Source organism: Camelus bactrianus, chromosome 35 (assembly GCF_048773025.1).
Source record: "Camelus bactrianus isolate YW-2024 breed Bactrian camel chromosome 35, ASM4877302v1, whole genome shotgun sequence".
NCBI lineage: Eukaryota > Metazoa > Chordata > Mammalia > Artiodactyla > Camelidae > Camelus > Camelus bactrianus.
The window spans coordinates 9,281,800-9,302,141 of NC_133573.1; the positions used below are offsets into that span (position 1 = coordinate 9,281,800).

Here is a 20,342-nt window from a genome sequence, read left to right on the forward strand (position 1 = left end):
AGTACCAGGCAGCTTTTGTTCATGGCCAGAAGGACATAAGCCCTCACTAACAGAAAATTTCTCATTCTCCAACAGAGTTTTTTCACTTAAAGTGACAGTTGAGTTGTATTAAATAAGCCACAGAGATACCACAATCTCTGCCATTTCTGAAAAGAATGATTCAGCCTGGAGCGACACTAAAAACAAGATTACAGAATTTGAAAAATAGTCAGTGATGTAACCAGGACTTGCTGAAGTGAAGAAGGGTTCCATTTGGATTTAATATGGCTGGGGCTTCTGGAAACACGAAGGTCAAGGCTGAGATGCTTTTCAGGCTGACGCTTTTAAACGTGCTGAAATGTAGCCAGGGATTGTTTTAATTTTCTCTTTTTCTAGGGCAGTATATTAGCAATATGAAAATGTTTGGAAATTAGGGAATCATAAACGACCGTGTTGCATTTTAATGACGGTAGGAGAGTTACCCTAATTGATGAGAATGAAATCTGTCATTACGAGCACACTGGTACAGTTTTACTCCATCACTTTCAACCTGGACAGACTGGACCTCATACAGTGGTTTGAAAAACTCATATAGAGAACATGCCTTAATTTTCTTCACGGCCACACTCTTTAGCCAGAAATAAAAATGACAGTGAGGCTGCTTCTGCTCTTAATACATAATCAAGCAGATTATTCAGGTCAGAGAACTTAAATTTTCCATACCTTCTTTTATCGTTGAATTAAACCTGGCATTAGAATTCTTTTAGAACAAAGTAACTTTAAAACAGACACAAGTCCGCCCATAAGCCACCAGCAACCTGGGTCAACAGATACTGTATGTTCACTTGTTTACTCACAGTGTTGATTTGTAGAAAGAGTTTTACTTTGATTTTTTGTTCCTGATTACAAACTAATACCTGCTTGTAAAAAAAACCCAGACGGTAGACAAGCATAGACACTGAAAGGCCTCCATCATCCCGGTCTGCAGAGGGTGCTGGTACCGTCCTACAGGCCTCATTCAGAGCATGAATGTGGTGTCAGCTTTGTCTCTCTTGCGAGAACGTTCTGCTCGTGCTTTCACCTGACTGATTCTGACCGTTTCTTACAAGCGTCTCGAGGACAAGCATCGTCTTCTTACTTTTTATTCCCTGTTGCACGTCAGGGAGAGCTCCGCACACAGTCGGGTTTGCGCAAGTGCGCGCTGCGCGAGCGAACGGACGTAGGTTTTTGTCTTCCGTCTCGGCTCTGCCCTTAACCCATGGACACAGTGGGTCTAGTGTGAAACATCCATTCTCACACCTGGTTTGGCATGACTGACGTCAAAATGTTGCTGTAAATTTCCACCAATTAATAAAGTGCCAATGAAAGCATTAAAAAATGGAAACTAAAATTGAATATAAATTTGAATACAATTCTCTTAATTCCCTAATACTTTTTGCCTTTACATACCATACTTCGACTCGTTAGAAGTGTATTAACCCACATACTGCAATATAAAGTGATTTTTGGAAGTAACTCTTCATTGAAGGTCTTTTGGGGGGCGTTATTATTTTATTTCTAGGTTTATTTACTAATTTTTTTAATGGAGGTACTAGGGGGTTGAACCCAGGACCGTGTGCATGCTAAGCACATGCTCTACCACTGGGCTATACCCTCCCCCTGGAAGGTCTTTTTTTTTAAAGAGAGAGAATCACACAAAATGTAGTAACACGTATACATGGGAGAAATCCAGGAAATCTGAGTAACTCCTAATTGAAAGTCGTATATAATAATTATACCCTGTTTTTCTCGCTGTTGTTAGAGTTAGAAATATATTTCCCTAACCAGGTCTTTTGAGTCTGAGCAATCTGGGAACGTGATAAAGTGTTTTCTTTCTACATCATAGTGGCAAGGCTACTTGTGTTACCACTACTGTCTACCACATACTTTGAAAAGATTTTGCAAATGTTAAATATGTAGTCTTTCTTCCTCCATCCTTTATGGGATCGTGCACCAACACTAGATTAATTTGAAAATTTCCACACCCTAGTAAGATGCAAAGATGAGTCGATTATCTGTAAGATTGTGAAAATGAAAACAACAGTGAGGGCTGGATTTTTTTTCAAACTAAGTGATAAGGTTGGTTAGAATTGGGAAAAAAAGATGAAAGAAAACCTGTAAAATGCTTATAAGTAGGAAGAGAAATGAATAGAAGAAGCAGAGTTTATTGTGGGACTGTTAACATAGCTCTTTGTGGTGATAATTAATATTCCCCATGACAGTATCTTGAAAATAAAATACAAGCCTCTTTGTAGAGATCACGTTTTTCACATAGTTTCATCTGTGTTATGGTGGCTGACACTTACTGGTAATTCATTAAAAATTCATTTATAGGTATGACCCAACGTATTGATGATGAGAGGGTCCTTAATGAGAAACAGTCACCTGAGCACTTTAAGTTTAACTCTGTGAAGAAGCAACTTAGGCCCTTATTAAGTGAAGTCTCAGGTTTTGGTGCTGAGGATAACTTAGTGTCTCAGATTGACTTTGGGACTGACAGTATAGCCAGGACACAGAGTGGAGGTCAGGACTCGGGCGTACGCTCCTCCCGTTAGGCTTTACCTGCTGCAGACCATCTTGTCTCGATGCCCTGTGCCGGGAGACCGTGCCGGGTGACCTAGCGAGAGGTCATACTGACCTCATCTTTGCGTCTCTGGATGCTCTTCAGAAAGTGTGGTTGCAGTGGAGCCATTTTTAGAACCTGGGCTGTGATTTTTAATTCAGCTTCATAGTGATTAGTTGAGAATGTTCTGTAGATTCTTGAATCCTCTTGCATTCAAAGGAAATGATGTCTGCTTGTCAAGTGCAAGAACCACTCTCCTGCCCTTAGTTCACTCTGTGCAACAGCCGAGGCAGCGCAAACTGCACTGCTGCTCTCGGGGCGTCCGGGCTGATGACCCGCCGGGAGGGCCCGCGGGGAGCGGAGCATCCCCAGAGGAGCCCTCGCCGGGTGGGGACGCTCCCGGCACTAAGCCATGCTCCTTACACGTCATGGGACCTCATCCTCCCATGGGCTCTGCTCAGCACACCACCAAAACCTCTCTTCTTATTTCAGCAACTGTAGAGACACGTAGGATCTATGTTTGCCATTTTTAGAATGCCTTTATCTTCCACTTTTATTGTACATCATCACTCACTTCCTTGGATTTATTCCCCCAGAAGTGAATAGCTGTCTTCTATCTGACCTTCAACAGACTTTAACATGTTTGGGGGGTGGCATCTACATCTGATTTATTGTTTATTTCTTGACAGTAACTTCTGTGCATTCGGAGATCTCCCTGTAGGAACAAGCCTGACTCATCAGCTTGGATTCAGATACCCCTTATGATGTTGATGATTTTAGTTCCACTTACAGGAGAGGAAACTGAGGCTTTGAGAAGTTAAGTAAATTAAAGCAAATGGCTAGTAAGTGGGAGAGCCAGGAGTTAACCCGAGGCCTCTCTGACTCCAAAGCCGCTGTCTAGCACACTTACTTTGTTCCTTCTGTGAGGACTACTTGAAAAGAAGGAAAGCTATCCCAACTTTAAATTTCTGTCTTAAAATTTAGCATTTGGGGTTCTCTGTCAGTTCCATGGGGAAGGCGGCCGGGCCAGTGGTCCACAACGACCAGTGGGTTGTTGGGTCACATTCAGAATGAACCTCTAGGTAAAACGTAGCTCTCCTAGGGCTTATTGACATGCTTCAAGGGCAGGTCTTCCTCTGAAGGCAGTGGGAATCAGCCCCATCCCGGTGGGGAGGCAGAGAAGAGTGTGACCCCCTCCCAGGGAGAAGGACGCTTCCGAGACTCTTCAGTACAGACAGCCGCAAAGAGCGAGCTGGGAAGCCGCACTGCATGGAGGCGGTCTTCCCAAGGTGTATGTAAATTAAGTTCTAGTTGAAATATTTGGCCGTTGGAACCCATAGACAAGTGCTTTCTTTCAAGAATCCTTTTGGAAGATGGATAATTAACTTATCTGTTCATATTTTTAGCTGTCAGATCAGCTTGGAACAGGCTAGACCTGCATGATATTTAACAACAAAGTAAGAACTAACGACTATGATTACATCAGGGTACAGCTTGTCTCCCGGCTCGTGGATGACTGTTGCCTCGTGGTGGAGGTCGTCTGTATCCGCCCACTTTTTATGGCAGCCCAGTGACAGGTGGGTGATGCGGAATCTTGGCCAGTCCATACATAGAGCCCCGTATGTCCACCCCCTTTCATAGCTGTTGTCGGATCTTAGTGTGCGTAAGAATTAACCTGAGGTTTTGGTTCAAAATTTGGATTTCTGGGTCCCCTCCTTGGAGACTGATTCCATAGACGTTCGGTAGTCCCAGAAATCTGAATTCTGAGCAGGCAGCTGCAGGTGAGTCTGGTGCAGGCTGTCTCCTGGCCACCCTCGGAAGAGCCGTGCTGTCCCAGCCCTGATTGTAATGCTGGTTCTGACGAGTCATGATCTGTGAGGCACACACGACAGCCCTGCACAAGTCCATCTCCCTCCTCTGCTGCTCAGAGCAGCCCCTTCCTGAAGGCTGCCCTCCATCCCTCCTGGAGCAAAGGAGAAGGTAGTGTGTGTCAGAGCCTCTCACCCTTTCAATCTCTGGGGTTCAGCTGACCTTTTTCTGTTGTGTGACACAAGGGGGCTGGTTTCAGACGTGCCTGCGATGCTTCCCCAGGACTTGAGTGATTAACTGCCCAGTTTACCAGAGTGGAAGAGGGGTGTTGCCAGACTTCAGCCCAACTCTAACATGCAGTCACTCAACAAACATAGTTTTCCATGATGCCCTATCATTGTGACAGAAAATGTCATCTCTGTTCTTGGCAAGCACTCAGCCAGGCTCCTCGATTGCATATCTGAAGCCCGCATCCAGCCAACTTCTTCACCCAACAGTGTGATCGAGAAGACTTGGTCTCTGCTGCTTTACCACTACTAGATAAATCGGGAGAACGCCGAAATGTTTTCAGCATTTTCACTGATGTCGCAAACTTAGACATCATCGCAGGCATGACATTTCTGGGAAGGACACTGGTGCTTACTGCCCACCGACTGAGCCAGGACGAGGATGGTGACAAGGATGAGTGAGGCATGGCCCCTGAGCTTAAGGAATGTGCATCTGGTGTAGACGGTGAGCCGGACCCAGAACCGTCCTCCAGTATGGAAGAGAATCAGTGCCCAGTGCCCGTGGCTGACCGGCGGGAAGAAGCACAGGAGCTGGAGATCCCTGTAAGACGCAGGGCAGGGGGCGTCTGGACTAGACCTTGAAGCATGTGTGCCAGGTGCAAAGAGAATGGAAAAGGTTAACTCACAGAGTAAGTTTCCTGAGGCTTAAATGAAGTAAGAAATTGGGTGAAAGCCTTTCGGCTCCAAAACCCTTGAAAGTCTTACTCTGAGTGTTGAGCCTTCAGTCCCCACCAACCTGTGCACCTTGACATGTTTAATGTCATGAATAATAAGCGCCAGGGGCTGTCAAGCATGGCTGTGCTTCCTACAGCTGCTTCTTACAGCTGCCTCGGCCCCACTCCAGGCGTAAGGAAGCAGAATCCCTGGGGTTGGGGCCAGAGTGAATGGCAAGACTTCCCCTGCTTTGTCCTCCATAAGCTCAGAAAAGGGACCTCCCCTTTCTCAAAATCACAGATCTGTCTGTTTGAGGCACAAGGAGCAAAGGGGGACGTGGAGAAATTTGGTAGGAAGAGGGTTGTGGCTTTTACGATCTTCCTTCAACCCGTCACACAAAGGACGGGAACCCACTGGAGATTCACTTGGAGAGATTCAGTTCTGACTCCCAGGCACCGACGTCTTCCCAGCCCGCATCACGGCACTGCGGTCCCACCCTGCATCACGGCACCGCGGTCCGGGATGACATCAGCAGCCTCCTGTCAAAAGAGCTGAGTTTCTGTGGCACAGACAGGGCCACCAAAGCACGACTGCGCGTCGTAGTCTGTTGATTTGTATGTTCATCATGATGGCTTTCTGGCAGATGCAGGTCAGCTGGCCAGAGGAAGGGGCACCTGTCTAATTTGCATAATGGCACCACATGGGCTGGCCCCGGCCCTGAACCCAGAAAACAACATTTTCTGCATAGCCCAGTTCCTGTTTCTTCGAATCCCTGAGTTGTGCGGCTGATTTTAAACGCTCACCAGCATCTTCAGGTAATGCAACATCGCTCCTGTTTTCTTTCCTGTTGTAAAGAAGCAGAATTGTATAATAAGTCAAAATTGGTCAAATTACATTCCTCAGAGCTTTTCTCCTGGCCCTATAGTTGGTGCTGGTGACCTGGCGATTGTTTTCATTCATTTCCGTAAACAGTTACTGAGTGTCTTGTACAAGGTATGCATCAGGAATCCGAGAGGCTCGGGAACTGATGTCTGCTTGGATCTCTGCCCTATAGGTGCATATGCAAATGATCATGGGATATTTGCTGTCCCCATAGGACTATGGACTGATGGTAAGTCCACAAAAAACTCAGGATATATGTCAGCTTCCATTAAGAAAATGCCTCAAAATCCATAGACCTTTGTTGCAAATGGAACTGAAAGCTGTCATCGACGGTGGTTGCCTTTAAGACATCCTTGTGTGCGAGCAGGCAGAGCAGGGCTGCATCTGTCCCGTTCAGACACCCTTGGAAGAGAGAGACCTGCCTCCTGGAATTAGTCAGGGCTCCTCACCGACCGCTCCCTGCAGTCAAGTCTGCGGTTACATTGGCTGTGTTTCCAGGTTCTTCTGTCCTGCATCTGGCTCTTGGGTAGACTGTGCTGCCTCTCTGTGATCAGCTCCAGGGACTTCTCAGAGCCTTAGCATCCCTCACCCACCCTGTCCCCTCGATCACAGAGTAAACCCAACATGGGTATGTCAAGTACGCGCCTCCCCATACCTTTTCCTCGCCACCCATACCATTCTGAACCAGCTCAGCCATCTACAGCCAAGAGGGAGCAAATCCTAATTAGGAATGTGGACAGGAACCAGGAGCACACGAGACAGTTGACAGTGGGGACTGAGACACACAGGACATCCAATCACAGGACATGAGGGCCTGGCTGGCCTCTTTCTAGAGTCCGGAGTGGTCCTTCTTATCCGCACGGTGCATCACCTGAGGGGTGGCACGGGGCTTCTCATGCCAACACCCCCTTGCAAACACATTATTTCTGACAGAGGCATCACTGTTCTCCTGCTCTTCAAGTTTGAAAGCTCAGAATCACCGTCAGTGCCTTTTTTCTGTCTGCCACTAACCCTGCTTAACCAGCCACCCTGTCCATTCTTTTTGCCCCTGCTGTCCTGTTCACTGGTCCTCACCTTCTCTGACACTATCCTTGTCCAAATGTCCATCACCTTGTCCTTGAAGTTCTGCAAAAAAAAACTTAAAATATCCTCCTTGCCCCTCATTTCTTCTCCTCAGTCACACTGTGTACTGACAGCCACTTGTAAAACAAGGTTGCGTGACATTTGTCTTACCTCCTCTTCACCCACTACGTCAAGTGCACACTCTGGCCCTTTCCAGAATTGCTGCAACTCGACTTCCTTCTCTTTGCAACCGTATTTCCCAGCCCTTCTCCCGGCGAGCCAGCCCAGCAGTGACACTGTGCTCATTTGGACTCTGAGTTATGCTATGTTCCCCGGGGACACAGTCCTCTCTCTGTAGACAAATCCAACTCGTTCTTCTTGGTCCAGCCCAAGTGTCATCACCGCTGCCAGGAGACTTTCTCCTGATGCCTGAGCCTCCACTGATTTCTCCTTTTCTAAACTCCTGTAGAACATATTACCTTTATACAGTTTAGCAATACATCCTAACCCTTAGCTCTGCTACTCGTGGTTTATGTGGAGGATGACTGTATCATTTATTGCCAAAACCGGGACACTTCTGAGAGTGAAAATGGTGCTGCTAATCATTCCACCGGAAAAACAGACATTTTGAACTGTCCTGGGCAAAGCTGGATCTACGGTCATCCTACTTGTGTTCGGACATCTCATCTTTCCAACAAGGCTGTCAGCTCCTCTGGGGCAAATCTGACGTGGGGAACACTTGCTTTGCATATTCCTCGGGACATGAAGCATAATTAATGACCCATAAATACAGGAAGGAAGGGAAGAGAGACGGAGGTAACCGGGCAATCCATTCATCCTCACGAAATAAGTGGTTTCTTAAAAATCAAAACACAACTCCACTGGTGGATGTGTACAGGGCACGAATCACGGGGCAAGCGTACAACTTCTCCACGGCACGTTGGAAGAGGGCAGCTGAAACCTGAGAAGGCAGAATATAAGTTTGAAAATGAGAAGAAACAACAGCCACAGACAAGTCAAGCGGTGCAGAGCAATCGAGGACGGTATCAGTCTTGTCAATCAAAGCCATCAGGGCAGTCCTGAGTGCAAGACCCAGTTGTACTCAGTGCGGTTGTCATTAAATATCAAAGAGCAGCCTTCACAAGACACAAGATAGAAAGTGTAGTTTGTCACCGTGTCTTTCGTGCCACAGAGTCATCATCTTCAAAAGGGAAAGTGCAGTCATTTTATTGTGGGGTTTTGATTTAAATAGACCTCACAATGGAGCCCCTAAGCAGGCTAAAGCACCATTTTCTGGTTTTAGCATCTTAAGACCTCCTGATGTATCAGTATACTTGTCCGTCCCTGCGTTTTTTAGCATCACAGCACCTCGGAGCCTCAAAGAGAGAGTATCAAAGAAAAGTTTACGAACTCTTTTATCGGCAGCCTCAACGTCAGCCCACGATCTTCTTAAAGCTGATCTCAATTGGAAAGAAGTTGTCACCATTCAAAAAGAACAGAAAACACAGTCCTAGCTCTGAGGCATCCGCCCTGCGGTAACGCCCAGCATCTTCACCCCGACGTTCACAGCGCAGCAGCCACAGGGGAAGGAGGCAGGGGTGGGGCGGTGTGTTGCCCTGATCCCTCCGGGCGAGACCTCATCCACCTGCTGCTCCCCTGGCTCTCCATTCTTGCCCTTCCCACCTTGGCCACCTCTCAGCTGAGGTGGTTGTGAGGGAATACAACGGTCCCTGAACTTCCCAAATGTGTCGTAACCCATTCTGGGACTCTGGCTCTTACTGGCTAGCGGCGAACTCAGGACCTCGTGAAAGGTCTTCAAAAAGTTTATGTGCCAAGAAACCCTAGCTTTAAAAAAGGAGAGAAAACTCAGCACTCTTTCCTCATCTGTTTCTATAAAGGACAGGTAAACAGGGAAGGGTTCTGAGAAGCGCTGCCTGGGCACGGGCGTACGTGGGATTTCACGCCGCTGCCCCACTTCTGGAACTGAAGATTGCCAGTCTTTTCAATTTTGTTTCACTTGACCCCCTCAGTTCCTGATCTACGAAACAAAAGAGTTCTGCTATATCCAAGATGCCTTCCAAGTAGAATTTCTATAAATCTATGATCTTGAAACATTTCTCTTTCCCAGAAAAGGGGTGTAAATAGTAAAACACCATTACATCAAAGCTTGTTATTAACCAGATCTTAATATTCAGTGGATTTCATTCATCCCCTTGAAACACATCAAGCATATTAAGCAAACGTGTTGCAGCACAGTGAGCCCAAAGGATGGTGCTCATTGTATTTCCGACTAGTTGCCTCACAGATGAGCTCTGTTGAGGGCTTCCTTCAAGAGCAGTCAATGAAAATTAACTTTGTTTAATGTCAGACCCCACTAAAGCCACTTCCTTTTAGACAGAGACGCCACTGTAGCAAAAACTGAACAAAGGAAGACAAGGGACATTGTCCTTTTCCTCCAGACTGCTCTGGCCTCAAATCTTTGAGAATCACTGTGGTTCAACAAGATGGTTCAAACCTTAAAATCCCACCAGTTTGAGAACAACAAAAGGAGCATCGTGGGATGTACTCCCGACTCTGCCGCTTAACGTCTTGAAACATGACCTTCTCCTGAAAAAAGAAAAAAAGGCTTGGCTGATTTTTCAAGTCTCTTCCAATTCAGAAATTCTGTGGTTCAGTAGCTTTTGTCCAAATTCTCGTAATTAAATAAATATGACTGGGAATCAGGTTTATGGGTATGTAAGTTCCTTTCCATTACGACAACCAGCTGAAAGTTACAGCCCTGCCCCCCCCCCCATAGAAGGAGCAGCACGCAGGGACAAAGTACCCATGGTCGTCGTGGCCAGCTGTGACTTGGCCAGACCAGCCGACTGGCCTGCAGTCTCCTGCCCGCACAGTTCAGTGGGATATTCTGATTTCATTAATAAGTGCATCATTGTCCGCATGACTGTGTTTTCTTAGCTTTACCTGTCATCTAAAGACTTCATTTTTTGGGGTGCATTAGTTGAACTGTGCTAAGTCTTATTGTTGACTCAAAACCTGAAATGACCCTCAGGACTCAGTGCATTTCAAGACTAATGCTTATTTATTGAAGAATTTCTTCCTTCAATTCTTTGACCGGAGAAAAAGTACCTCAGATTTCTTCTTTCACAAACGAGACGTTCGTGCTCCCGGTTATGTGACGCACCGAGTGAACAAGAGAGCTGTGGTCTCTGCCTTGTTGAGTTTATAGTCTGGATGATCAGTAGATGGTATTATTTAAAAATAAAAAATCAGGCAGGGAGGTCTTGCCTGAGAAGGTCCCTTGTCAGCCGAGACCTTCAGGATGATGGAGTCTTGCCTTCCCCTGTTCCTCCCACTGGGCAAGTCACCCCGTCTGCTCCTGGCTCTGTTTCAAAGAAAGCTTTTGGTGCTCGTCCCAAGAGAGCGTGTGTGTGGGGAGTGTTCTTGAGACCGGTCAGCACTGACATCTTCCTGGCCTCATCCTAGGAGAAACTTTCTGATGTGTTCATAGGCTGATTGAAGAGCGGCCTTTGTCCCCATCAGCAGTGAGCAGTCTTGAGGTCAGAAGTGGAAAGCATCACACTCCGCTTCATCGTGAACGTGCTGACATTTTCTGAGGTTCCTTTTTCTCTCTGTCTTACCGCTGAGACTGAGAACAGATGTTGGATTTACTTCATCACCCCTCCTGCCCCCCCAACCCCACTCCTTTCTTTTTTTTTTTTGAAGAATCAAAACATCTTTCCACCAGACTCCCTCCTGCTCCAGACAAATGTGAAGTTGGTGTGAATCTTCCCCATTCATTTTTTTCCCAATTTTACTGTTTAAGTGTGTGCACTCCATCACATTTACTGCTGTTTTGTGAATTTGCGAGTCTACATACCCAGCTTCACACTGTAGTTTGGCAAGTTTGTGTCTTGTTTTTCAAGTTTACCCTACATTATGAATCTAGTTTATTCATTCTTTTAAAATTTTGTTTATTTATTTGTTATTGTACTATTTTACTTACTTTTTGGCGGTGGGGGGGGGATTGGGTTTATTTTTAGCGGAGGTACTGGGGGTTGAACCCAAGAAAGACATGCATGCTAAACATGCGCTCTACCGCTTGAGCGATACCCCCCCCCTTAGTTTATTCATTTTAGCTCTTCACCACTGTATAAAAAAAGCACTTTCTTTCCCCAGCCTTGAGAGGCAAGTGAGTTCTCCTTTTTTGTGATTATCCGTGGCGGCCGGCAGGCAGTGGGACTGAATCACAGGGCAGAAGTTGTGTCATTGCCCCTTAGCGTTGACAGATGTCTCTCTGAAGTGACTGGGACCATTCAGACATCCACCAGCGATGGATACAAAATCCTGTTTTTCCTCATTCTCGCCAGCATCTGGTGTGAACAGACTTTTACTCTTTGCCCGTCTGATTGGTACTGAGCAGCACCTCCATGGTGGATTCCGTGATAATTAACATCATTTCATGTTTATTACTGTTTGGTTATTTTGCTCTGTGAATTTCCATCCTTCTCCTATTTTTCCATCAGCTTGTTCTTTCCTTATTGACTTAGGTGAATTCTTTTGTCAGTGATGGGGTTAAAAGTATCTTTGCTTATTTTCCAGCCTGAGAAAGCTCTACCCACAAAGCTGTTTTATCATACCCAAAGTTCTGATTTAACAATCAGATAGATTACTTTATGCTTTGTGCATTTCTTGTGCTCATTTTAAGGAATTCGCCCTGCCCTGAATATGTAATCGTAGTCTCTTGTTTTGGGTTTTTTTTTTTTTCAACAAAGTTTTAAAGTTTTATCTTTCGTATTCAGGTCTTTCATCTACCTGAAACTTACTTTTGCCTAAAATGTGAGGGAGGGATTTAATGTGTTTTTCTCTACGAGCAGTCAGTCATTTCAACACCATACTTTATTTTTTCAAACGTGAATTGTGAGCCCACCTCTGTCATATACTAAGGTCCCCTCTTCCATGTGTGCACTTGGTCTTTTATCCGCCTCTGAGCCAGCACCACCTACCTGTTCATGACTGCGGCGCTGCAGTGACTCCTAACATCCTACAGGGCACGTCTTTTCTCCCCTCCGCTCCCCTCTTCCCGTCTTTTCCTTCCACATTCGGTTTCTTCTTCCTCAAGCACACAGCCTTTAGTCGTTCTTTGAATGAGGGTCTGGGTGGCAGATTCTTTCAATCTTTGTTCTAAAAATTTCTTCATTTCGCCCTCAGCGCACACCTGTACTGCCCGAGGTCCAGTGTCCCTCTCCCGAACTTACCCCGGGCCACGGGGGCCCCTTGATCTGGGGGACGGGGTGCCCCACAGCCCCACCCGGTCCCCTCTCTCCTGTTGGTCGCATGCGTCTGTGTTGTGGAAAGTAACACCAACATTCACCGCTGTCCCCCTGGAAGTGAGACCTTCACTGTCAATTTCCTTCTATGGAGAATTCAATCATTATTCTTTGACAGGACCTGTGTGCTCATATACAACTTTAAATTAAAAATTAATTTATGGGGAAAATAATCCCTATTAGCTGTGCCACCTTGGGCTACTTACTTAACCTGCCTGAACTTGGAGTCTGTCACCTGTCACACGGGATCATGATGCCCGTGCCCCTGGGTTACTGCAAAGATTAAATGAGATAGTGCTTCACAGATGGGAGGTCACAGATAATAGCTTTCAAAGAATAAAAGGAAAGAGGGGCGTGTGGGATAGTGGCTGGCTGTTTTGTTCTCACTCAGGTGGAAGGAGGTGGGAGCAGCCTGCAGGGAAGCCTCATCAGCCTGGTCCCTGTTTGCACATCCGGGGGACCCCACTGAGGACGGTTCTCTCTCGCACCCTTGTTCCCGGCGCCTCACAAGCTCTGGGAGTTTGGCAGATCTAAGGAGGACCCCCCCTTTCAGCTTTGCTTAATGTCCACCTTGATTTCCGCTTATCTATTTGACCAGAAGTTAAAACCGAGTCAACAGATCAGAAGCTGGGTTCTCACTGCTGGCCAGAGTTTTAATCCAGTTAGAGGGAAATTAAAGTTCTACAAAGTCTTCTCCTGCTTCTTAGATGGTCTTTGTGATCCAGTGGCTTTTTTGAAACATCCATAGCCTATCCTGCTTTTCCCAGCATAGAGAGCCAGAAAAACCCCCATCAGGAGTTCTGCAGGAACCACTGTGTGAGCAGAGCTGTTTGGGGAACACGGCCACCGCTCCATCCCCAGCAAGCCTCATTCAGACACTCTGCAACCGCCGCGTTCACTGACGCTGCTGTTACAAGCCATGTTCCCGGGGAAGGATCAGCGCGGCCACCACCAGCTTATTCATTATTTATATGCAATTAAAGGGCATGGTTCAAATGAATGCAGGCATCTGAGGAAAGTCACGTACAGATCAAATTGAACGTCTGTCATTTCCCTGGTGACTTCATGTACGCTTCGTGCCTTGGGACCTCAAATTATATTAAGCAGAGAGCATATTTCCATCCTTTTATTTAGCTTAATTTTTGGCCTTCATCCACTTGTTCAGGTTATTTGGACTTGTTTAGCATTATCCCCCGCTACCCCTTAATAGATTAAACAAAATAGGAAAAGAGGGAAATTTCTTTTTAGGACCTATTGCGTTCTAAGGATGAATGCAAATTGTTCCTATGATTCTTAATGACCCACCATTAACGTAGTAGGAAACCCAGCGCATTAGTGCAATACCTCTTGTCACATGGTTGCTCCTAATGGAACTGTTACCGGGATAACAGCTCGACCTTTAGCTGCAGTTTCAGATTCTGCTCACCCGACACCTCCATCCGCGTAGCGTCTGGAGTACTCTCAGATCAATACAGCCCTTTGGCCCATTTCTCAGGCCTCCTGTGCACGTGTTACAGAGTAGGCTTTTGTCTTCTGTCGGTAGATTCTGGTTAAGAGTTTAAGTTTGAGTGGAATCTGTGAAATAGAATGTCTGTAATCTGCCCAACGGAAATATGTGTGTAGGTATTTTTCGGAAAGCCTAAACGCTTTGCCTTCAAAGGTCTCAGCCACTGACCCAGGAGCCAGAGAGTTCCCTGGTTTCTTGTTACAAAAACCAGATAAGTTTTCACTGAAAGGAGAAAAAAAAAATAACCAGAAATTGCTGCCTTCTTAACGAGCAGCAGAATACTTGAGCTCAAGATGAGATTAGAAAGATGCGCTTGGAAGGCACTCACGCAGCGGGAGCCCTTCCCTCTGCTGCTCCTAAACGTGGCCGTGGACACGCGTGGTTTCCGGGAGTCATTCTGATGTTGGCGTAATCTAAATCTATGTTGTTCATTTCAAATCACTACTTCCTAATGTGGGCTAATTTGGATACGTGTGTTTCACAATCTAAGAAAAGAGGGATTTCTGTGGAAATTAATTATATAAATAATTTTACAAGGAGGGAGATGTTCACCTGCTGAGATGATGTATTCAGTCATTTTCGTGGTACACATTTTCCTATAAACTAATAGAGTGCCAAATACAAATAATTTTTTCCTGTTCGTTAAAACAGGATTTCAAGAACCTTTCTGCAACTGATTAAGAAGTGTTATTGGGTGGGCATTTGAATGTAATAAAACCTTGTTTTTTAAAATATATTCTATTAAGACTCCCTACGAATTCAAATAGGCCTTTCTCCTCCAATTAGCCTAAATGTGTGAGCGACTGTATTTACTTTCATTAGGAACAAAAGTAGAAAATATGTTTGTTTATCCTTCAAATGTTTATGGAGTTCTTTGTACAGGGCACTGTAGTGGGTGCTTGTAGGGAGACAAAACGAAGACCCGGGGGTGTCTGTCATCTGGTCCAGGAGATTCAGAAGCTCGCCCACCCCGGGGTGCTGTCTCCTCTGCATCTCTCTCAAGTGGGGCCCGCTGACTCACGTGCCCCACGTATCATCTGTTGGGGAGCCTGGTTGATATGCTCCCCGAACCTTAATTCTGCCTCCTCCTGGCCTCTCCTTCCCCACTCAGTCTGGGCTGGGCTGGAGCCCCTCCGTCCGCACCGCTGTACGTCTTCCTCTTGCCCCCAGACCCTGCTGCCATCTTGGATAACTTCTCCATCCACGCGGAAGACCCACGTGACCCCCAGCCCTCGTCCACACTGGCATTCACCTCCACTGCATTTCTGCCCCACACCGCTGACCATACGTTCTGCTCGCTGCCAACCCTCGCCCCTTAGTTGCCCCTGTTCCCTGGCACCTCCTTGCCAACCCCGCTCATATTTCCATTCCTGGATCTCCATCAATTTTCCTGAGTCTGAGCCGTTTTCTGGCTTCACTTGCTTCCCAGATTTGGGTGGAAAGGATGGGTGGGTGAAGACAGCTGTCATTCATTCCAGGGGGCATCTCCGCCAACATCTTCAAGTGCTTTATATCCTGTCCTTCTGCCAAACCTGTCCAGCAAAATCCTAACCCTCAACCAGCCCTACATCTGGTGTCTCCACCCTGCACCATGGAGAAATGAGCTGCCCTGAGGTTGTTGCTGCCACAAGCAGGCGGCGCTCCCTCCTGCTCAGCGCCCCGCATCCAGGTCTCCTGCCTTCCTGCTCCTGTTTTTCTCTGAGGCCGTTGCAGACGTCCCCACCCTCTCCACACCCCTCACCAGTGAGTCCACTGAGGTGTCAGGTGGGAGGGTGCCTCTGACCTCTAACCACTTCTCACTCTACCCTAGTCTTCCGCTCCTCTGGTTCAGAGGACACAGTTCTCCTCCTGGTCCAGGGTAACACCCCATTTCTCTCCCGGACCCCGCTGCCCCTCAGTGCCTCCGCTGTGGTTCCTCTGACTGCCTCCTCCTCCTTCCTGGATCCATCTCCCGCAGTGCAGGCCGCCTCCCTCCACCTGTAAACCCCCTCCTCTTCCATCCCCCCTGAACCTGGTGTTGTGAGAGTGTCATCTGTGGCCCCCTCCCCACATCCTTGATGGCCTCCGGCGACCCTTTCCACACGTCCTTCCTGGCCCTTCTGTGTCCCTCTCTCCTCTGTTCGCACCAGCCTCAGCCTTCACGGAACCACACTCCCGGTTCTCCTGCCTGCAGCCCATCCTGGCTCCTTCCTGGGCTCCTGAGCCGTAATCGCCTTTCAGATGCTCAGATTCTCCGCTCTGTGCGTGGCCCGGTGCTCCGCTCCCTCAGAACCTTCTCTTGTTGTTCTAACTGCCATGTGTATGTTCGTGCCCCTCAAACCAGTACCTTCAGGCAGGACCCCGCCCCTGAACTGTAGGCTTCCACACTGTAACACCTGCTGGCCACCCCCACATGGGGGATCCGCAAACACCCCAAACTCAGCAGGTCCCAAACCACGCCAGCTACACCTTGCCATTCCCCTCACAAACCTTCCCTCCTGTGTTACCAGTCACGTGATCTGCCAGAAATGCCAGTTCCGTCTTCACTAACACTGCCCCTATCTCCGATGATTGCACAGAGTCCTGGAAGGAACCCCCTGCTCCCATCCCTTCAGGTTTTCCCACCACGGCTCCACACCTGCAGATTCAGCTGACCACCAATGGAAAATACTTGGGGGGAAAAACTCCAGAAAGTTCCAAAAAGCAAAACTTAAATTTGCCAAGTGTTGGCATCTATTTACATAGCATGTACATTGTCTTAGGTAATACAGGTCATCCAGAGATGATTTAACATGTGTGGAAGGATACGCGTGTACCACACTTTTTATATACGGGGCTCGAGCATCTAGGAATTTTGGTATCCGTGGGGGTCCTGGAACCTGTTCCCCACAGATGCCAAGGGATGACTGTTCATGACTTTCTTCTCTTCTTTCATATTATTATTTCCTTAGGATAAATTTCTAGGAGTAACATTACCAATCCAAAGGAGTAACAGTTTAATGTCTCTCACTATATAGTAATCATCTGATTTCCCAAAAGGTTTTGCCAGTTTATGCCAACAGTAATATTTGAATGTGCCAGACCCACAGTTTTATCAATATTAAGTATTAGCCTAATTGTTTTTCTAATTTAGTAGGTAGAAAGTATATTTTACAACTTGGAGGCTTACGTAGTATTTGACCATTTTCCCTAATTTTTTTGCTAAGCATACTCTGTCCATTTATCTGTGGGGACTTGATGTTGCTTTTTTATCTGGTCGACGTCTCCCCAGTGCGGTGGATTCAGTGCAAATAGCTTTTCTCATTCAAATGAAATGTTTATTTTTTATTCAATAGACGTTTTACGGTTTTAGGTAGCTGAACCTGTCACCATGTTCCTCTGTCCTTTCTTTGTAAAAGAAACCTTTAAAATGTTGAAAATTATCAATATTTTAAATACCAGGGAGGCAGTATGACGTGACTGCACACAGCCTTGACCTTACGGAGAGCAGGTTGAAAAGTGCTCGGGAACGAAGCTGCAGCAGAAACACCAGGACCAGCGCTGGGCACGCAGTCGCACGCTGCGCGCCTTTAATGGGATAATTGTCCGGCCTCCCTCTTGTCCTGCCGTAGGGCTCTCCACAGTTTCTTTTGTGCTTACGAGGGAGCTCTTTCCTAGGAGCTGCGGGCACAGGACGCAGGAGGCTGACTCAAAGCAGAACGGGAACTTTCACTAAGACCCAGCTGCGCTGGATCTATTTTGAGCGCTGATCGGGTTAGCGGGCATCACCGCGAGATCATCACCTTTGTGTGTAATTTTTCCATTCCATGTTAACGACAGAAAAGTGAAATATTTTAATACACTGGCAGAATTCTGTCATGGGGCCAGTGTGCCCTAGGAAGCATTTTCTTCTCTGCCCACACATTAAAAGCGTAATTGCCATAGAACTACTTAGTATCTGTCGCTGGTTCCATCTGCATGTAGGATGGGTCCTGCCAAGTTCCACCTCCACCAAAGGAATGTCACGTGGATTCTGAGAATACCCACTGTAGGACTGATACCTTTTAGAAATGCACTTTTTTTCCCCTTCTTCTTGGAATTATGTTCCTATTTCAGGTCTGCATGATTTATTTGTTAAAATATTTAACAGTATTTCACATTCTCTTTCAGTCTTCACAGAAAAATACTGCACTGCTAATCACGTGGACAAACTTCCTGGCCCGAGAGACTGGGTACAGATTCTACAGGATCAAATCAAACTGGCTAGAAGAAGGTTAAAAAGAGGCTCAGGTATGAATAAACCACAAGAAAACAACCGCAGAAGCCCTTTATTGAATTGTTAGATGATGCAAAATACGATCCTTTGCTCTAGGGTACTTCATTGTCTTTTGCCTTTTGAAGGAGAAGCTTTATGTAATGGGCTTTTGGTTTTGTATTTTAAAATCTTATTCAGATGATTCTGAAATTCACCTGAAGATTACATAGTGAAAATTATGTCAGGCTATTCACTTTTAATAGTGCCAGTGAAAAAGATGGCTGATCTCACTGGTGGTCGTATTGTATGAAACGAGCTGTCTCTTTTTGATTTGTTTCTGTTGCCTGTTGATTTTTATTTGTTTGGATCTGCATGACTTTATAAAAAGTATGAGTTACTTAAGGTTAAAAAAAACAGTAAACATCCTACCTTTCATGAGCTAGAAAGGGGTTTTATGTCAAATATTTATTTATTTACTTAAAAAAAAATATGGGCTTGGCAGTTCTGGGATACTTCTTCTAGGAGAAGTGGACACCAGTTGAATTATGGCTATTTAGACTTGGTTATTTGATCTTCCAGCATCCCCAGAGTGACAGGGGGACAATTTACCAGTGAAGAATCCCTGAGGTCAGTTTTCTGCCAAGATGTAGGAATAATCATTTCCAGGAGGCCACAAGCGTCTGGATATTATTTAAAAACAAAACAAAACAGAAAACAATTCCCAATCAAACCTCAGGACCCCTGGCCTGCTGAGAGCCTTCCGTGCTTCTGTGGCTGTGGTGTGAGAGTTTGGGAGACGGATTTCAGATGCTAGATGATTACACTTTGGGGTGCTGTGGAGGCCCGGAGGTCCATGAGAACCGTGGCACAAATGCGTGAGACTATTACCGCCTCTGACTTGACCTCTCACTGTCAGTAGTAGTAACCGTGACCAAGCCTGGGGAGGAACTCAGCCACCCACCCCGGGGACGACAGCTCCCGGCTCAAGTGGGAGCTCCCTCGACTCGACTAGACACAGGGAAACCCTTATAATTCCATAAATGCAGCTAGCAGAATCTAAACTATCCAGCTAGGTGGAGATTTTGTTTTTAATTAAAAATCATCCCTTCAACAGATTAAAAAGGAAAAATTTCTTTTGTGTAGCACAGGGAACTACGTTCAGTATCTTGTAATAACCTTTAATGAAAAAAAATGAAAACAAATACATGTATGTACATGCATGACTGGGACATTGTGCCGGACACCAGAAACTGACACATTGTAACTGACTGTACTTCAATTAAAAAAAAAAGGTACATAAAAAAAAAATCTTCCCTTCTTTTTTCAGCCTTTTGACTTACTTTTCACTTAACTGATACTCTTTTAGTGAAGAATAATGGACTACTAGTATTTTTAATTGGTCAAAAAAATGGATGATTGCATTAGGTGACAAGGCACACGGCATCAGTAGATCTGGTTTTCAGGGTTTGTGTCTGCTCTGGACCTTCGACAGTTCTCTCAGTCCTTCTAATCCTCAGGTCCCTGTCATGGCGTGGACATAAAAATAAAGCCTGCCTCGGAGTTGTCCTGAGGCTCCAGACGTGTGCGGTACACAGGTGTCCGCATCGGGGAAGCTAGTGTACCTCTCTGAAGATGTCTGTGTGCACACAGCCGTGCTGGTGGCATGCAGGTCACTGAGGTGGCCTCAGTGTCCTCGGTCAGGGGACTGGCCAGCTTGCTGCACCTGGGTGCTGTGATCAGTAATGCCCCTTTTGCTGCCAGAGACTTTCAGGTTTGGATAAGTCATCCAAGGATAATGGATAAAGCTGAGGGGAGGCTCACCCCTCCTCGGCTCCCCAGTTCTCACTGTCATCTGCTCCTGCGTCTCCAAGTCATCGCAGATAAACTCCGTGTGGGACACTGGAGAGAACAGGTCTGCCTTCCTGGCCCTTATCTGTCATTTACAGTTTCTTGGGAACTTGAACAAGTTCCTCACCCTCTCTGAGCCTCGGGTTCTCCATTTATATAACAAGGCTGA

At 46.4% G+C, this 20,342-nt stretch overlaps 1 protein-coding gene across 16 annotated transcripts in view; it reads left to right on the forward strand.

Moving 5' to 3' along the window:
• Positions 1 to 20,342, forward strand: part of BEND7 (BEN domain containing 7) — an 81,273-nt gene that overhangs the window by 44,124 nt on the left and 16,807 nt on the right. For all 16 annotated transcript variants that reach the window (XR_012504266.1, XR_012504267.1, XM_074358315.1 and 13 more), the window contains one exon: positions 18,241 to 18,360. Coding sequence is in view for 13 of the 16 variants with exons in the window: in XM_074358315.1 (XP_074214416.1) it covers positions 18,241 to 18,360 (120 nt within the window). In the remaining 3 variants the exon portion in view is untranslated. Of the gene's footprint in view, positions 1 to 18,240; positions 18,361 to 20,342 lie in introns of those variants that run through there.